This window comes from Amphiprion ocellaris, chromosome 13, assembly GCF_022539595.1.
Source record: "Amphiprion ocellaris isolate individual 3 ecotype Okinawa chromosome 13, ASM2253959v1, whole genome shotgun sequence".
NCBI lineage: Eukaryota > Metazoa > Chordata > Actinopteri > Pomacentridae > Amphiprion > Amphiprion ocellaris.
The window spans coordinates 30,920,041-30,939,684 of NC_072778.1; the positions used below are offsets into that span (position 1 = coordinate 30,920,041).

Here is a 19,644-nt window from a genome sequence, read left to right on the forward strand (position 1 = left end):
CATGTGCATGTGGGCGCTTGAATCCATCCACACGCTCACAATGTGGGGACAAAAAGCTAGAAACTAATCATTGTAATTAAGTTTAGGGGCAAGTCGCCAGAACGTGAATGTGAGTCACTAACGTCTCCTGAAGTGATGGAAACATGTCTTTGTGTGTTTGCATGCAGCTCATAAGTGGGCATCTCCTCCCCTGAGCTTATCCCTGCTCAGAAAATGTGTTCAGACTGATTGCAACGGTGCTGTCATAAACAAATGACTTGATAATTTTAGCATGTTGTGCAGGTAAAATAGAACGTCACGTTGTCGACTCAAACGCTGGATGAACCCTTTGTTGAGACATCTGAGCTCCTGTTAGGATTTGATACTGTAGATGAACCTGGTTTGTACAGGAATCGTGCTTATTCTAGATTTGGAAAACAGGTTTTGTGGTGAAGTTTTACACTAAAGCATGCCTCTTTTTTGTGCAGCACGAGAAACTACAGGACAAGAAGATGCCACAAATTGTAGATAAACCTTTTCCAAGGCAGCGGAATGGACAATAAAGATAATTTACCTAGAAGTCAATGTTGTTTTTAAGGGAATATTGTTAAAAGAAAGAGGCTCCAGAGGTCTTACAACTAGTAGATTGAGTAAAGATACAACATGCATTAATCACAGAGATAATTCATGTGTTTAAGAGGAAGTTTGACATTTTCTTTCCTGTCTGAGAGAACAACACGGTGCAAAAAGTGCACAAGCATCATGTTAAAACTTTACCCCAGGCCTTTTATTGTGGAGTTAAACCTATTCTTGTGGTTTTAGCTACTTCTAGTGAAGCAGTGCTACAGCAGTTTGTGTTGCTCGACACGCTGCAAGAACAAAAAGGACAATTTTAGACATACATGGTAGGCACTGGCAACAAGTTTAGAGATTTGAACTGCTACCACCACCCACATACTGTCGCTGCAGTCAACGCCGGCTCTGTCAGGGATTTTTGTGCCGCGATTTCTGATGTAGAACAGCAGCAGATTTGACGGGAGTTTGGAAAAGCAGGTTATATGAAGACCCTGGTTCCCCTCACACACCTCAAACACACACACACCTCAAACACACACACACACACATTCACATACACATATATAGACACAGATATAGAAGGTGATGTTCCTGTTCCACCTTAAAGCTCCACATGTTGGCTGCTTCATGCACTGATGTGATGATGCAGGAATCCAGGCAAGTTTCCTGAATCCACACTTTTCACTCATTCTCCTGACTCATTTGACTACGGGTGACCGGGTTATGGAGGACGGAGGTGGAACATTCACGCATACATGTCTGAAAACACCACTGTATGGACTGCACACGTGCACGCGCAGAGTGGGTCTCCTTACATCACCATGGCAGCTCCAGTTGGCCCTGATGATGGTGCACGGCAGGTATGAACGGGGAAGCCTTTCAGAAACTTACCGCAGTCCTCGCACAGCACTCTCTCCACATCCTTCTTCAGCTCCGGCTCGCTGGCGTCCACAGGGGCGTACGATGCCTTGAATACCAAAGGCTCGGCGGTGGGGTCCATGAAAAAGATATATCTGTGGTCCTTCTCCACGGTGGTGCACGGGGCCTCGGAGCCGAAGTCCCCGACGGTCACGAGCTGCTCCCTCTCGAGGCCGCCGCTGTTGACGGGCCACACATCCAGCACTTTGACATTCACACTGTAGGGCTCCCGGGAGGAGACGTTCTCCGGGGAGGAGCGCACCTCGCCCTCGATGACCACGGCGGATCGGTACGCCTGGTCCTGGAGGGAGTTGAGACTCGGGGCGTAACAGGCGAAGGAGACCCCGATGACCAGCATGGAGAAATGCACTGGATCAAGCCTCATGCCGTCAGCCTGTGCTGTGCTGCAGTGCTGCTGGGCGGCGGAGCGAGCTGGAAGAGAGAGACGGCGGCGAACGGGCTCCGGCGGCAGAGCGGGCAGGGCAGAGCGGCAGACCTTGTGGAAGTGTCCATGCCATCTGTGTCTGCCGCTGCTTTCCCCATACGGCTGCTGGCGTCGGATGGGGGGGACACACAGCAGCCTAGGAACCGGGAACGGCCCGCTTGTGCATGCTTAAAAATGTGATTGCTGCATTCTCCTTCACCAGCCACCCTCCCCCTCTGATCTCCCCCTTTTCCTGAAAGGCAAAACAAGACTCGTAAATTAGCCTCCTCTCGAATCCAGGGCTGAAACCTCTCTCTCTTTCTCTCTCTCTTTCTTTCTCTCTCTCTCTCTCTCTCCAGCTAATAGGCTAGCATCGCATGGGTGGGCGCATTGCCTCTGTGGATGGAAAAAAAGCGGCTTCTTGCGCGTAATGAGGGAATCACAAGAAAAGACGCACGCCAAGAAAATGGAAAAATATCTCAGAATCGGATCCTTTATCCACTTATTTCGATCTTGCAGATTCTGTTAAAAAAAAGAAAGAGAGAGAACCGAGGAGGAACATCGGCGGTTCATCCGGTGAGGCGTTGCAATAGCGCGCACCCTCCAGCCGCGTCCCCTGCGCCCCTCATCAAACGCGAGCGGCTTACGTGAGCAAACATCACCTGCCCGGTCACTGGCGTCGGCTCGCCACGTCCTGCGCAAACACCCCTAATGACCCGGGCACCCACCGGCCCAGCAGCGCCACGGAGCCAGCCGGCGTGTTGACCATGCCGGTGCGTTAAGGAAAGGAGAAGAAGAGAAAAAAAGAAAAGCTCTGCGGGTGGATGAAAATCACGCACGCACTGCACAGTGTGCGTCTGCAGCCAAACCAGCCCTGCGCGGCGCCCACTGTGGATCCTCCGGTGCAAGAGGTGCAAAGAGAGGCTACAGGCGACTACTACACACACTGCGGATAGTTGTTGGGATGACTAACGCTGCGAAATTCTCTCAATGGATTCCTCAGCATGGCGAGGAGACACTTCAGACATCTCCGCCCCCCCCCACAAAAAACCCTGACAGCCTCCACACTGTCACTGCAGTTCACAGATGCTGCCTCGGGTTCAGTTTAAGTGGCAACACGTGGTTTACCACAAACTGCGGGTTTTTATGGAGGAAACACATTCTACACAAATAAAACCACTTTCCCTCCCTCATTGAACGCGTCTCCACCAATGAAATGAGACCTTAGCAGAATATGCTGAGTTTCTCCCATGGTGACCACCAGTATCCCCTCCTCCATCTATCTGCCACCAGCAGCCATTCATAAGATTTGCCTCCCTGTCAGGAGCCCGTGCGCGCCCTTCCTTAGAGGTCACTGTCCGTGCACAGAAAGGGATAAAATATAATGTCATGCAGAGGACATGTAGACGGCTCCTTTTTTATTATAGAAGAATGAGATGATAAAGAAAATGTATGACAAGCCATTTCATCAGGTCACATGAGGGAGCAGACTGGTGCTGAGAGATGACAGCTTTAGTGCTCCGATCACATGGACTGAAGGCCACAACTGGGCTGCTGCTGCTGCTGCAATGAATGACAGCCTCCTCCCTGCACGCATCTTTTACAGAACATGGACTAAATATGTTTTACAATGAGGCAGAAATGCAGTTTGAGTTCATAGAGCTGCTTAAAATGTGCTCAGTAAGAAATGGTGATGGGTTCAGATCAGTGGAGCTGCATTTTCATTCATTTATTCAACTTTTATTTAGACTAAGTGTATGAAGGTGTCTTTTATAATGCAGTAATAGAATAACAGATGCACAAATAAGAAACTTAGATCGCTATAAAAACATTAATTACAATATTTAAGTATTTAAAAAATGAGTCAAGTAGCTGGAAGTAAAATAAAATGAAAAAAACGAGTCCAAGTCTAGATTTTTCTGCAGGTAATTTTAGGTTGCAATAAAACTAGATTTTTCAAGCTCAGCAAAAACAGCGTCATCTAGTAGTTTGAGCGTATATGATAAGAGCCCACAATGAAAATATAATTACTGGTAATAAATAATAACAACTATCTATAGAGCACATTTTTAAAGCAGAGTTTAGAAAATGTTTTGCAGACAGGTCCAAAAAAAGGAGGATACTTTTAAAAAAAACACTGAGAACAAGAGATGGCTGGTCAGGCAAAAACAACCAGAGAAATAATACAAAGAAAATGAAATAATAAAATATTAAAAGCACCAACAACTAGAATAAAAGGAAATGAAAGTTAAATAAATTCAATAAGTAAAAACATTTTTTAAAGGGTTAAAGAGACTAAAATAGAGAAATAAAACTGGTTTTAAGAAGTGATTTATAAGAAAACATTGATCTAAAAGAACAGTAATGAGATAATGTAAAAGTCTTATAAATAAATCCCAGTGTCCATCACGTCTCAAAAAAGGAAGAAATCTCTTTTCAGGTTTTATCTGCTGACATTATTAATATTCAATATTCGCTCCAATCAAGCAGTTAACTTGTCATTATTCAACTTGAGACTGTTGTTCCTAAAAAAAAACAACTTAGAAATTCTTTTTTTGCCACTGCTGTTGTAAATGCATTAAATAAATGAGTAAATCAATTAATTTAAAAAAAATAAATGATGATTTAAAAGAAGGGGGTAAATAAAAACGAAAACAGTAAGAGCCTTACATATTATATTGTATTGTATTGTATTGTATTGTATTGTATTGTATCATATTATATTATATTATATTGGCCTCATTTTTTTTAAACCATTGCTGTTATCAATAAATCAAAGGGGGTAATATTGTAATAAATTGTACTTTAATTTATTACCCTGGTTAAAAGCAAATTTCTGTCTTTTTTAACACAGTAATTTGTTTACACTTATTTTTACACAGTACTTCTTATACTTACAGCATTTTTATTTAGAATTTCTTAGATTTAGATTTGTATATTTATTCTTTTATGTCTGTTGTTGCTGAGCAAGTCTATGCATCATGTTCAATTCACTTGGCATTAAAGGCTTTTCTGATTTCTGTAAAAGAGAATAAAATACCCTAATAAAATGGGTTTTAATTCCCAGTTCACATCCCGGCCTGGGTCTGGGATCATTTTGCATGAAGTTTGCATGTTCTCCCTGTGCATGTGTGGCTTTTCTCTGGATACCCCGGCTTCCTCCCACAGTCCAAAAACATGCTGAGGTTAATTGGTGATTCTAAATTATCTGTAGCTGTGAATGTGAGTGTGATTGTTTGTCTCTATATGTAGCCCTGTGTAGACTGGTTACCTGTCCAGGTGTCCCTGCCTTCACCCAAAGTCAGCTGGGATAGACTCCAGCCTCCTGTGACCCTAATGAGGATTCAGCGATGTATAGATAATGGATAGATAAAAAATGGGTTTTAACCCTTAGATGCATAAATGGGTCAAAAATGACCTGATGAGGTCATTTTCTAGCAATATCTTTGTATTGAAAAGTTTTTAGCATTTCATATTCCAGCTATTTCTCAAAAAACATGTTTTTTGAATCATCCCATTACAAATTTTAAGCTACCTTTTATACTTTTAAATAAACTGTGATATTTGTATTACTACCACAAGCTCTTTTTCACTGATAATATCATATGAGGTGATGAAGTGCACAAATTTGGAGGAAAAGAGTGGAAAACTGTCAACAAAATGGATGTTGACATTCGTCTATTGCTGTTCTGTGCAATATTCTTCTTTTTCAATCATCAAAATGTCCAAAATCTGTTATAAAGTGAAAAATAAACATGTTTCAAACATGAAATCATTCTTGTGTGGACGAAAAAATACAAACTATTATTCTTAACCAAAAAGGCAAAAAAATGGTATAAAAACCCATTGATTCTTTTCCAATCACTTATGCGTTAAGAGTTAAGAAATGACTTAAAACAGGTAATGTAAGGGGTAAAGTAAGAGTCTTATGAATAAATAAATGCAGTCCTTCAGGTCTGATCTGTCCTGTGACCTTTTCACTCAGCGATCCGTCTCCCCTCTAGTTATCAGAACCATTCAGAGGCCTCCTGCACAATTTAGGTATTTCCAAATTAGCCCTGAAAGTAAATAATCTGTTGACAAAGCAGAGGGGAGTGAAAACTGGTTCCTGCCTCCATGTTTCAGAGGGGTACTGCTACTGTTGCTACCCCAACATCCAAGCATTTCACTGAAGCTGCCCTCTAATGATACACTTTCAGCTAAAATACAGACTGCTAATCTGAGCCATGCAGCCATCCTTCTTCTTACTATATGCTTTTGTATTCTTGACCTAGATTTCCTCTCTAATTTTTCTACATCACAAGCAGCTCTCATGGGTAAAGTCGAGTCCCATCTGTTGACTTATAAACTCATATCATAATGGTAAAGGCTGGATTTAGTCAGAAATACACAAACAACTTTTCCATTTTAGATTTTCAGAAACTCATCAAAGCTGTATTAATTATTACTCTTACAAATACAGAATCAGAAGTTTATGTGAATCTTTTTCCTGTACAGTGCACACTTTTTCATATGTTCTGCAACTTGTAAGTCACTTTTCTTTACAGAGCAGGACTTAAAAAAACATATAGATGATTAAAAGTTTACTGGTAGGTGGCCTCCTTTTTTCAGATTTTATCCACTGACATTCATAATATTCTGTTAATTTGTCAATATTCTCCTAAATTGCTAACCTATCTCTGTGCTCAACATTATTTTATGACCAATTAAACTAGTAACTACAGTGATCAACTAATTGTTTTGTCCAATAAAATGTCAGTGAATGATGAAAAATGTGTTGAATTGTCAAATGACTTATTTTTGTGAGAAAATGTATAATTTTAAAACTATTTACAGCAGAAAAAAGCAACAAATCAGAGAAGTTTTACAACTTTAGAAATCCTAAAAAGTAACATTTATTAACTAAATGAATGTATTTTGTGTCAATCAACAAATCTGAGTGTGAAATTAAAATTAAATGATTGAAGATCTAAATCTAGATCACGTGTTGCATATTGTTTGAAATTAAGCCACAAAATATCTATCACCATGTATGCAGGCTAAATTCATGGGTATAATCAAAATATTTCTCTATTTAGCCAGAATGCCAGCGTTTTTAGAAATCAAAAGCCAGTTCTTTCCCTCCCACTGCTTTTAGTTAAACTGTCTTGTGTACACTGTCAATACTTTTATTGAACTTGTCTGCCTTTTATTCAATTAGTTTTATTTTATTTCATTGCAGCTTATGTTATGTTTTTATTTGTTCTTATCTATGCTTTATAGTATATCTATGTCTTTGGCTGTTAACCAATTAGTTTCAATAATATTATTTTGTGTATTTTACTTTATTCATGTAGTTAAACTTTATTTTTTGGTATTTGCCTGTGAAGTAGTTTGAATATATAAACTTTCTTGCGGAGATTCCTGCAGTTTTATGAGGATTAGCTGCTTATACCTGACAAGTTGATCAAGTTTTTATTTGACGACAGTAAACTTTATACCGCTTCGTTGCTGATTAACCCCTTCAGATTCCCCCCATTGACAAACAATGATTACAGCAGCCAAGTCCAATCACAGGGTAATGATTCATGATGCTTCACAGAGGATCAGACTCCCACTCAGCCTCCATCCGCGGCTCATTCACAAATGTCTGCTCCACCTCCTGGCTGCCTCCGCCGGGACTGAGCGGGTTCGCTGTCCGTGGTGCTGAAGCCCCCAAACAGCTGTCCGAGGTGCTGAAACACCCGAACCGACAACCGGCAGGTGGGAGTCGGTGGGTTTTCTTGTGCTTTAGACACAGTGTGCCGTGGGGTCTGCATGTAGTTTAATGTGAAGCCAATCCCTGCATGTTTATCTGTCTATATATTTTTGTATCAATTAATGTGTGTGTGTGTGTGTGTGTGTGTGTGTGTGTGTGTGTGTGTGTGTGTGTGTGTGTGTGTGTGTGTGTGTGTGTGTGTGTGTGTGTGTGTGTGTCTGCTGCAGTGTTTCACGCAGGTGGGGCTCAACTTTCTCTGGCAATATAAAGCCACGTTAAAGGCAGCGAGGAGAATCTTGCAAAAAAAAAAAAACGTTGCAAAAACAGCGCCGGTGTCTTGAACGCAGCCCGCTCCGAGTACTACAGTAGCACCGACTACAGTTACTTTCATTTTTTCATCCTCTCCTCTCGCGATAGAGCGGCGGAGCGGTTTGACGGGCAGTCGAGGTTGCAGCAGGCAGAGGGAGACGGTGGAAGGTAAAGCAGGGAGGCAGCATCATGGCGGACAGAGACAGTGGCAGTGACCACGGAGGGCCCACCGCAGGCCCCGGCTCGCTGCCTCCGGGCGCGATGGGCGCCATGTCCCGGCTGCAGCACGACACCGAGGAGCTCGCCTCCAAGCGCGTCGACATCCAGAACAAGCGCTTCTACCTTGACGTGAAGCAGAATGTTAAAGGCCGCTTCCTAAAGATAGCCGAGGTCGGGGCTGGGGGAAACAAGAGCCGCCTCACTCTCTCCATGTCGGTCGCCGTGGAGTTCCGCGATTATCTCGGGGACTTTATCGAACATTACGCCCAGCTGGGCCCGACCAACCCGGACATTGTGCAGGATGAGCCCCGGCGGGCGCTCAAGAGCGAATTCCTAGTGCGGGAGAATCGGAAATATTACATGGATCTGAAAGAGAACCAGAGGGGGCGGTTCCTGAGGATTCGGCAGACCGTTAATCGGGGGCCCGGATTGGGAAGCGCGCAAGGCCAGACCATCGCTCTGCCGGCGCAGGGGCTCATCGAGTTCCGCGACGCTTTGGCCAAACTCATCGACGACTACGGCGTGGACGAGGAGCCGGCGGAGCTCCCGGAGGGCACCTCGCTCACAGTCGACAACAAGCGCTTCTTCTTCGACGTGGGCTCCAATAAGTACGGGGTCTTCATGCGGGTTAGCGAGGTGAAGCCCACGTACCGGAACTCCATAACAGTCCCCTGCAAAGTATGGTCCAAATTCGGCAACACCTTCTGTAAATACGCGGAGGAGATGAGGAAGATCCAGGAGAGGAGTCGAGAGAAGCGGGCCTCCGAACTGCTACCTGAGGGCCCGCACGGCGGAGATGACGGCGACGATGACTGACGCGGATGTTGGGACGAGCTGAGACGAAACAAGCGAGACGAAGCTGAACTCTGAGAGAAAACCAGACTTTTAACTGTAAAATAGAAAGAGAAATTCCAAGGGAATCACCCCACACACACAACCTCCACAGACATGACAGCTGCTCTGCTGTCTCCTCGCTCATTTGACTGGATGTCACCCCACTTACCACCCATGTAACAGTAAGCCGCTGCTATCAAGGATTGAACTGTAAGATATGAACTGTTTCCTACTTGATTTAAATGACAATGAACAGAGTGTTTATATCTCTATCAACGACAGATTTTGCACACATCAAAGCTATTTCGAGAAAAAAAATGTTTAAATGTTTTCAGACTGGTAATATACTAAGATTTAATCAAAATAAAACCAGAGGTCTATTATATAAAATGACAGTCTTCATGTAGAACGAATATTTGACATCAGCACAAAGAGAATATATTATGGACTTGATGAAACCAAAATCTGACACCAGATGTAGGCCTATAGTTTATTATAAAGGTACGCAGAATAAATATGAAAGCGCTCTAAAAGTGTATGAACGCAGCACTACAGGCCTGTAAACTCCTGTCAGCATGCGTGTAGGCTCATGTTTTGAAAAGAAGTTGGCAAAGTAGGCTTGAGTCTTTAATTTGACCGAAACATAGTCGGCTATCGAAAGCATTTCCGTCATGCCATTATGGAAAGGTTGAGACTCAAAACTAAAAAGCCTATTTTGTGCGCCTCAAACTAGCGGGATAGTCTGAAGCTATCTCTGAGCTACTCTATTGAATATCAACCCTCTTGCACCATGTCCATATAAACTTAAATGAAAAAAGTGCTAACTTAGATGTACTAATTATGATTTTGTGAATCAGCTGTAAAAAAAAATCCTTATTAAGATACCCACGTTTTCTGTGGGTTAAGTTTTTTCTTTGTTACTTTGTTGTTTTTTCCTCTGGGGGGGTGGGGGATGCTAAAGGATGAGGTCCACCTGTGGGGGCGCCAGGCGCGGAAACAAACTAAAAAAGACGCGTCAGCGCAGCGCGCGGCGAGGCAACGCATCCTCTCTGACGTCATTACGACCCGTGCCTTATACACTCCACTCGTTTACGTGTTCTCACGTGGATGGTCTGTGACCTCGACCGCTGTACGTTTTCATTTACGAGTGCTGTTATGTAGGCAGAAATATATACTCACCAGGGCTGTGGGTTCACGCCCTGCAGTGCATGGAGCATGCGTGGCAACACCAAAAGTACGCTGAAAGGCAGCTGGGAGCTTGAGGGGGGCGACAGTGGGGGTGTCTAGAAGGTGCTGGGGAGCCGTGGGGCCTGACAGTGTTACAGCAGCCTGGACCCTGAATCCCCAGCAGCTCCCCTGGCTGCTCGTCCTCCCAGTGTCTCCCTGGAGTCAGACCCAGGACTGACTGTGAGCATGGAGGATGTTACTGGTGGCTTTGCACACCATATGCACCATGATGTTGAAAAAACAAAACAACAACAACAAAAAAAAACAGCAGCAACAAAAAAAAAAAAAACTGAATCAGGAGCGGCTGGTTGAGGTTATTCGTCAGAGCAGAGATGGATGCTGTTCCAGAGCCAGGCAGCCAGCCGGCCGGTCCCATGCAGTCAGTCTGAGTGCAGTCCAGTGGATGTAGAGGCCCGTCGATGCAGGGCCGAGGCAGTGTCTATCTATATTTATGGTGCTACAGCCCCTTGATCGCTCCTTGGGGGCCTCGCCGCTCAGAATATGTCACTTTTGCATTATTGTTATTCTGATGCTCTTTTTTCTTTACTCTCCACTTTATGTTGTCCGAAGCGCGTCAGGTTTCTCCCTCCCAGCCAGAGACGAAGCCACTGACGAGTGGAGGACGTTTCATATTAGTGTGCAATATTGTGTACGTGCCAATCGTGGCATTGTATCACGTGTATAGACTATTAAAAAGACGAAAAAATGTATAGGCTATGTGATCAGTAGATGTTTGAAAGCATGACGACGAGGCTGATGCATCTGCATTATATTTTCCGAAATGTGAAGACTTTCTTCTCAAGCACTTGCTCTCAAAGTGAAAAAAGTCAAACTAGTAGTGAGGTATCTTTTTTTCTGTCATTCTGTAAAACCAGTAGGCTGCCTTGTCCGTCTTTCAGTGCGCGTAGGCTAGTTCGGGTGTTGTACGTCCCCCTGCGGAGTCACCCCAGAGAAAAACCCTTCCCTCCCCTGCAAACACAACACAGTCGACAGTCCGACTGTCTCCATGTCAGTCCTCAGCTGTGGCCTACACTGAAGCTCAATAGTATCTTGGTGCTTGAGTCCAGGGGTGGCTGACAAACACACACACACTCATACGGTCTCCCCCTGTTGAGGCCTCTTGTTGCTATCTGAGTGTTTGGGAGGCCTCTAAAGTATTTTGAATAGTGTCTAGAGCTGCACAAGGCCTCTTGTCATTAGAAGCCAGGAACCTTGTGTGTTTGTAGCCTGAGTGCGACCCCTTCTCTCGCCTGGGACTGTCGATCGTCAGACAGGTGAACCGCGATTTGGCTTTTTTTTGTGGTTTCACTTGAGCCGGGCGATAGCGATCCGCCGCGGCAGAGCCAAAGGACAGAGGAGTTTGTTGTTGTTTTTACAATGAGGATCAAAATCCTTCTCTCTGGTGTGGGCTGATCTCAGTTCTGCTTCTCTTTCCCAGCTCGAGCTTCAAAGCATAGAAAAAGGCCCTGACTCACTGTCTGTGTATGCGTCACTTAGGATACACGGTCCATCCTTTCATTTTGACCCGACTGACCTTTAGGCTTAATGACCTTGAAGTGTTTAGTTCATTAATCAGGCTTATTCAAAGCAGGTTAAGCTAAAGCGAAGCCTAGTCTCAGTGGGATAACATCCAGCTGATATGATGGGGAAACACATGCAGCTTTCGAGGCCTCGGCCAGATAAACGTGGCAGTTCCAGCCTGGTCCGACCAGACCTGAGGTGAGACTGAAGCAGAATTCCCCACCAGGGCTAAAAAGAATAAAGGTGTCAGGAATAAAAAAAATAAAAATAAAAAAAAAAGGAAAAAGTTGATCTGTGTTCGACTGGTCATGCCTGTTGCAACAGAGGCAGGAATAAAAATGTTCCAGAAAAGCCCATCTGTTCCACGCAGGACTTTTTTGGCCCAGGTTTGTGTCTGAGTGACGGTGAGGCCAGATGAAGCCTGGCGCTGCACTGTGGGGGCTTCACCAGCAGCAGCCCACCACCACCTCCTGACCCGGCTGGTACACAGAGCCAGTTTACTCTCTGCTTTGGGGAAGAACAGGAAATCTCTTCCCCTGCTGCAGAGACGACTGTATTTCTTCACACTGCCCTGTGAATTATAGAGGAGCCCATTTCCATTGAACACACGTGCAAACCACCTATGACTATGTGCCCAGCAAAGCACATCTGAGGTCAATCTGAGTTCATCTTTAGTTCAACGTGAGTCTGGACTCTGTGGCGATACAGCACTTATTCCCCAAAGTTGTCGAGCTTTAGCTTGATTGAATTCAGGCCTCCAGGAGGCTCATGCTACATGAAGACTGGAAATATAACACTTCCTTTCTCCTTTTTGTCTTTCTCTTATGGCCAAATATAAGGAGAGGCTGAACCTGCTCATAGAGTTCACTTTGTGGATGCCTCACTCTGTGAAACGCACACTTTTTTTTTTTTTTTTTAAAGATTAAAAGACGTGTTGTCTCGTTTTGTTACAGACTGTAACCGAAAGGTGCTACTGGGTCGGTTGTGTTTTTAGCACAGAGTGACTCTGTTGTGAAACATGACTTGTCTGTTTTTGGGTCGTAGCTCTGCTGGAGCTACGCAGGAAGGGGGATTGTGATTTTGCTGAAAACAGTGATCAAATCTCGTTTTATGACAGCAAAACGTGGAGTGACCTTGCAGCCATGTTGTGCCCACATTACACGGTCATCAGTTTCTGGGACTCAAATGCAAAATGGTAGGCAGATGTTGTTCATCTTGTTTCCTGTGAGCTGTCCTCAGTGGCTAAGTTCAGAGTACACGACTGAAGGCGCACCGAAGCTGTTAGCACTGATGAGAGTCATGTTTTGGTTTTATTATACAGTGGTAGCCATCGTAGCAATCCTTAATCATGACGGCCTTCTGTCTGTTACAACTGCAGTGTTCGTTTGTCAGATTTTCTTTAGAAGAGCTTCTGTTTTTGTTGCTCAGACTCCAGCTAACCCGACCATTCCTCACATACAGTGACTGACAGAAACAGAGAAATTAATCTCAAACGTGCAGCAGCAGCTACCTGTCGCACGTGAAGTCAGATTGCTAGGATGGCTGCAGCTGTAGGTACTTTGTCTGCTTGTTCCTCTTGTCTTCAGCGGGGAGATTATCCATGTTTCTGACCGCATTCAAACACGACTTATTAACAGCAAACTTCCACGCACGAACTGTGGGCGTTGGCTTCCCGCCTCCAAAACCACCAAACTGTAACTGACTGAACACAGACTTCCATGGAGGTGGTCCAGACAACCAAATGTGCTCCGTTTCTGGTTTCAGTGTTGTAGTCTTTCATTGGCCATTCAGAGTTTCCTGGTTAAATCACACAGCTAATCGCAGCCTCTGGTCAAAGCCAAGCACTATATGACTCATCACAAACCACTGACAGAGGAGCTCATTCAGCACGTCTTCTGTTTGCACACTAGTAGGGTCCATCATGTTTGCAGACTGTAAAGGCTACTGTTGTGTATAGTTACAAAGACGTTCTTTCAAATGTTTTGAAGATGTTGGGAAATGGATCCTGGATTTTAAGGGGTGGGGTCAATGCACAATGAACATATCCCATGTCACCGTTTGGTCTAAATCCCTTTACCATCCCCATATGAGATAATATGTTGTATCTTTCAAAAATATTTTATCTGTGGTGTGTGTGTGTGTGTATATATATATATATGGTTTGTTATATATGATGCTCCTCCTTTCAGAAAAATATAACATGTAAACAGGCAAAACATATTGCTGTTTTTTTCCTTTGTATTTTATACTTACAGAAAGCATTGAATAAAAATGGATAAATACTTGCACTTTAGATATATTAAGAAAAATAAAAATCTGCATATTATTTTTGATAGGGATCTCACATTTAAAGAATATAAATTACAGGCTTTGTGACTATTGCTGGACAGAGATGTATTGAGTTCTACTTATTGAAGTATATTTTGTCTGTGTGTCAGAAGGTTTACTAAAGTAAATTGCATGATAAGTAGTGCTACACCGATATTGTTCTTTTTTTTAGTTGGTAAAAATGTCTGAAAACTGTGATAACAAACCCTCTTGTATCATGTTTAACTTCTCCTCACCCATTCTAGAATATTTCTTACTGAAATATGGCCTTTCCTGACTACATGACGATGGTGCTTACTTTGGCTTTGACATCGAGCTCATCCTAGACATCTCAACAACATCATCATAACTCGCGTCTTGACACTCCATTACTTTCTGTTATGTACTCTCACTACCTTATTAAATTTCCGTTGATGGCAAAAAAAGACAAAAAAGGTGTGCTGTTTTGTACATTGCTGTTTGTTTTAATGTTGGGGGAGCCTTGTTGTCTGAAAAATGACTAATCGCGCAATAAAATGTCATTCCACATGTCCCTGTCTCGGCACAACTGTCTCAACACTACAGTCATCCATTCTTAGCAGGGCTGGGCTCAGAGCATCAAAATAAACAGTTTCCACTGACTGAATGTTGCTCAGTATTACCATTACAATAGTTATTCTCACAGTAAACTCCAATACACAGTGCAGGTTCTAATTATATTTTAATCTAATAGACAATAACATTAAAACCATCTGATCAGTCGTCTTCAACTCTGGATGTCTGGGATCAGCCAGTTATCTGTCTGGTTAATTACTGGATCCAGTATTTGTTTAATTTTATTTTTTTTTTTAGATTATGGGCACTATTTCAAAAACAAAAAAAACCAATTCCAGTTAAAACGATTCCCCTGATGCAGCCTCTCTCTGTATTTAGTCATCATTCAGTGGTGGAAAAAAAGTTTTCAGACACCTTTTAAATTTTATACAATCTCAAATATTACCATGAAATATTTTAGGAAAAATATTTTTTTGTGTTTCTAAAGGTGTGGGACTGCATTAGACAGACACAAACAAATACAAATAATTTTTTTTTGGTTTATTGTTTACAAGAACAACTAAATTCTACCAAAATGACCCATTACTCGAAGTTTCTTATTTTTATGGAACCAATCAATTTTAATTTTTTAAAGGCTTTTTTAAAGAATTTGTTTAGTATTATGGTTCTGACTGTACTCAAAGAAACTGCACTTTAAGACCTGAGAGTGATTCTTAATGCAATATCTCACAAATGTATGGGGTGTCTGAAAACTTTTTTCCACCACTGTATGCTGTCACTTAAGTCCCGCCCACAGCCCAATCTGATTGGTTAAACACCACAACTAACAGCCAATCAACAATGAAGGAATTTTAAAAGCTTCTCTTTAAATTAAACATACATAAACCCTAAATAAAGGCATTTTAGTGGAGTTTTGTGTTGGAGTTTGTGTTATTCAAAATTTTTACACCAAGATTCTCATTTTTATTGCTGTTCTTGATTACTACTGAGCAATAGTGGTCGATCCATAGTAGGATCCTGTGGGTTGTGGCCTTTGAAGAGCTTTTTTCGGGCGTATTTTGTGGATGCTTGATGGGATTAGGATGTAGGGAGTTAGGAGGCCGGGTTAACTCTCTCTGGGCTCTTGGTCATGTTCTTTGAGTCGTTCTAAAGCAGCTGCATTGTCCTGTTGGGGGACGGCGGTACTGTGAAGCAGGACTAAAGGGTTAGCGAGGTATGCCGAGATTTCAGTTTCATGACGGTCTCTCTCTATTATCCCGCTAGATCACCACGGTAACTGATGCTGCACAGCTGACCCGGTCTTGAGGAAGTTAAATCAGCTTTAAGAAACGTCGCACTTTAACCAGTTTGTTTCCTGATGAGGAAATATATTTTTATCTGTGAACCTGTTGATTTGTACTTTACTAATCCCACTAAAGAAGTCGTGCGGTCACAGTATCGCAAACTTTATGCATTGCGTTGCCATGGGAACCTACATATATTCAGCTGATATTGCAGAAATCTCATAAATATTTTTTTATGTTTGGTCCTGATTTGCTGCCAAGTCCATTTACTCTGCTGGTGCTGCAGCTCATAGAACACTGATTAGAAGATTTATTAATTAGCATTTATTGCAGAGAATATTCAATCAGTAACATTCATTTGGGCAGAAATTAAAAGCATTTCAACACAGTAGCATGTTTAAATATGTAAAGTAAACTGATTTGATGGGCAGCTGTCAAGTTAAAATGAAGAGCTGCGTTGATCTGTAAACTAAATATATTAACACACTATTTACAGTTCTCTAACAGCATTCAGTGCTTTTTACCGTCATACATTTTTATCTTCCTCATAGCTCTCCTATAAAACATCCTGAGAACAAAAACAGGATTTACTTTGGTCCATACTGTGTGGACGAAGAGTCACATGATGTTAATGTCCCCTTCTGTGTGAACAAGTAGAAAACCTGAGTTAACAAATAAAGTTGATATTCACTGATATGTTATTTCTGACTAAAGTTGTAGGTTTTGTCAAGCTGACTTACACAAAGCAAACGTGTTTATGTCAAATTGGCTTCATCAGCAGTGCCACGCTGGGGATATGTTTAGTTTTCAGCAGTGTTTACGATCATCCACATGAATGCTGAGACCAAAAATTTCCCAGCAGACCTTTGCATCGTAACAAGATAATCAATCATGTCACTTGTCAGTGGTTTTAATGTTGTGGCTGATCTGTTTATGTATGTGACGGATTTCATTCTTCATTACTGTTAACTCGCTAATAATCATTTAAAGCTTTAAAAGATGTGACGCCCCAACAGCTGTCCATGGGCACAATAGGGGGCAACAGCCAACATAAATCAAACGATATTTCATTAGATATTTAGATAGAGGGCAGTAGAAAAAGAAATGTAGGGAATGAGAGTACGGGGATGACGAGTTCGGTCGAGTCAAACCGGAGACTCGGCTGCTGAGGGCATGTCAGTCCACGTGGTGCGAGACCTAAACACTTTGCCATCAGCTCGCCCCCGAAAACCACATTTTATAGCGAGCTGCCGACATCTGCTTTTAACTTTCATGTGGAAAATCAAAGGTAGAGCGCCAGATTGTTGCCACAGTAGGAAAGAGGACAGTGTTGACAGAACAGTGTTATCATCCAGGTGAGGGTTTTTCTCTCTGCGACAAGCAACATGTCAGCAAACTGAAAGCAATTAAACTGATGGCACCTCACATTAAACTCTCAGCAACTGAGCCGAACCTTAAGAACAGGAGGAGGCCAAGATTTTTAAAGATGATTCACAGATTAAGTGTCATTTAACAATGATACAATTTTACTTACTTTAATTACCAACACATGGCCTGATATTAAACACGTGTTTTGATAGAATTAATGTCTGATGTAAACAGAGAAGTTTCAAGGAGCGATCTGTCTGGTTTAATGCTACTCTTAGGTCAGTACAGTAGTGAGACACAACAACTGCTTTTCCTCTGAACTGTGCGGTCCTTATGCAGTCATCTGGGCTGTATCAAACCAATGCAATTACAGTCTAAAGGGAAACAAATGTCAAATTAGATTTTGGGTTTATCTGTTGGCTCTAGCTGGGGTTATTTTACAGTTATATCTGCACAGATGTTCATTAGACACAAGCCATGATGCAGGGAATAAACCATGACAACAAAAAGGATTCAAGAAGGACCCAGTGTTTCCAGCTCTTGGGGTGTTAAACCAGAGTAAAGCCTTGATTATACACCATCCCACCAATGCAACCACCACAGACAGACAGACAGACAGACAGACAGACAGACAGACAGACAGATAGATAGATACTTTATTAATCCCAAGGGAAAGTTGGAGTCCATTTGGAGGACTCAAGTGGGCTTCCATGCAGAACAGTGCATCTTTATATTGCACGTATGTACAGGGACAAGGACGGTTGTGTGTATGGGGGGAAGACATGCAGCAAAGAGCCGTGAGCTGGAATCGAACCCAGGCCGCTGCATCGGGGACTCTAGTCCCTATTCATTGGTCCCCCACTCAACCAGTTGAGCTATCTGGGCACCATTAGGCTGTGATTTTACTGGTCACTTGAAATCATATTGGGCTGAATGTGGCCCCTGAACTAAAATGAATTTGACACCCCTGCTCTAGAGGGACTGATAAAGTGAATCGGCATCGGTTGGGTATGAAAACTACAAGTTGGAAAATGAAAATAAAACCCTCACAGCTTTCTTTGGAGTTAGCTAGCGGCCAAACACTACATTACCTTGCAGTTTAAATTGCATTGTGGGTAATGTCGGGTTTGGCTCGAACTGCTCACCCTTTCAGCACCGTGTAGAGCTGGAGTTGTTAAAGTGCTCCACAGACCACTTGGAAGTCGAGGGGGCAAACAGCTGCTGATATATTTCAGACACGACTCGGATGTAACGCTGCTACATTAGTATGCGCCGGATATTCGTAATTATCTCTGTCTCACAAACAAACGCCAGAACATCTGCATCATATTCGAGGCCACGGACACAACAACGCTGCTATTTTTGGCTGTGCTGTCTCCACCTACACAAGCAGGATGGCAACAGCAGCTGTATATTTTATATACTAATATTCAATAAACTAATGGTGAAGGAACGTTGTGAATTAAAATTACCATTTGTGTCTAAAAACAGCCCAAACAGTTACAGCATGCGTGCGTGAGCTAATGTATGAGTAACGTATTTGAAGTTCAGACTGAAGCTGTTTTCCAACTTCTTTTTAAAGTTGCAAATATGGTTACTGGAAGCATTTTAACAGCGATTTAAAAACCAAATTCTGCTGCCTAAGCACAGGAGGGAACAGGCCTGATACTGTGAGCGGCAGTAGAAGAGGCTGCAGTTTTTGGGCGGGATTTCGAGGAAGCGTGAGGATTAGTTCTGAGATAAGGTACTTCCTGGTTTATCTGTTCTATTCAGTAGATGGCACTGTTGCAAAAAACAAGGTGGTCCTGAAACTGCAGCTTCCTCTACTGCAGAAAACACAATACTTAAACTGTACATTTCTTTACACTCCACATCTAAGATCTTTTTCTTTTCCAAAGTGCATGATGGTTTAAGTATATCTATGCTTCGGTACACTACATCCCAGTCAGATTTTTTCGTGCGCGGTATCGTGGAGATTTAGAATTGAGAATTCAAACAGCACAATGAAATGGTTGATTCATTATATAGTGAACAAGTGCGTAACTTGAACACAGCTTGAAGACTTCTCAGACAACAGAACTTCAGGGAAACACCTTCTCCTGAATTAATACTTTTACCTAAAGCTAAAGCAACCAAAGCAAAGGAAAACAACAACATAAATAACTATATTTCTTCTTTTTTCCAACAAGCATTCTGATTGGAGGTGTTATTTATTAAATAAATTGCAGCCAGATTTCATTTTTCTGCACGCAGTTGTGGTTTACTGGGACACTCCTACTGTATGTACAAAGTTATCATCATTACTGTTAAGAAGAGTTGAGCTTCTCCTGCTTTGGAAAGTCCTAATGTCTGCAGTGAAACCATAGAGGCCTTCATGTTAACCCTGC

The 19,644-nt window shown here is 42.6% G+C and overlaps 2 protein-coding genes across 5 annotated transcripts in view; one reads left to right on the plus strand and one right to left on the minus strand.

The window, feature by feature from the left end:
• nrg2b (neuregulin 2b) overlaps positions 1-2,933 on the minus strand; it is a 66,654-nt gene extending 63,721 nt beyond the window's left edge. For 2 of the 4 annotated variants that reach the window (XM_023268829.3, XM_023268828.3), the window contains exon 1: positions 1,447-2,929. In XM_023268829.3, the coding sequence (XP_023124597.2) occupies positions 1,447-1,858 (412 nt within the window). In that variant the 5' untranslated portion in view covers positions 1,859-2,929. Of the gene's footprint in view, positions 1-1,446 lie in introns of all 4 variants that reach the window. The other 2 variants (XM_023268830.3, XM_035947516.2) reach the window with 2 other exon arrangements.
• A 5,115-nt stretch (positions 2,934-8,048) lies between these two features.
• Positions 8,049-14,600, plus strand: purab (purine-rich element binding protein Ab). Its single transcript, XM_023268832.3, has one exon. The coding sequence runs from the start codon at positions 8,133-8,135 to the stop codon at positions 8,976-8,978; it is 846 nt and encodes a 281-aa protein (XP_023124600.1). The 5' UTR covers positions 8,049-8,132; the 3' UTR covers positions 8,979-14,600.
• The last annotated feature ends 5,044 nt before the right edge of the window (positions 14,601-19,644 follow it).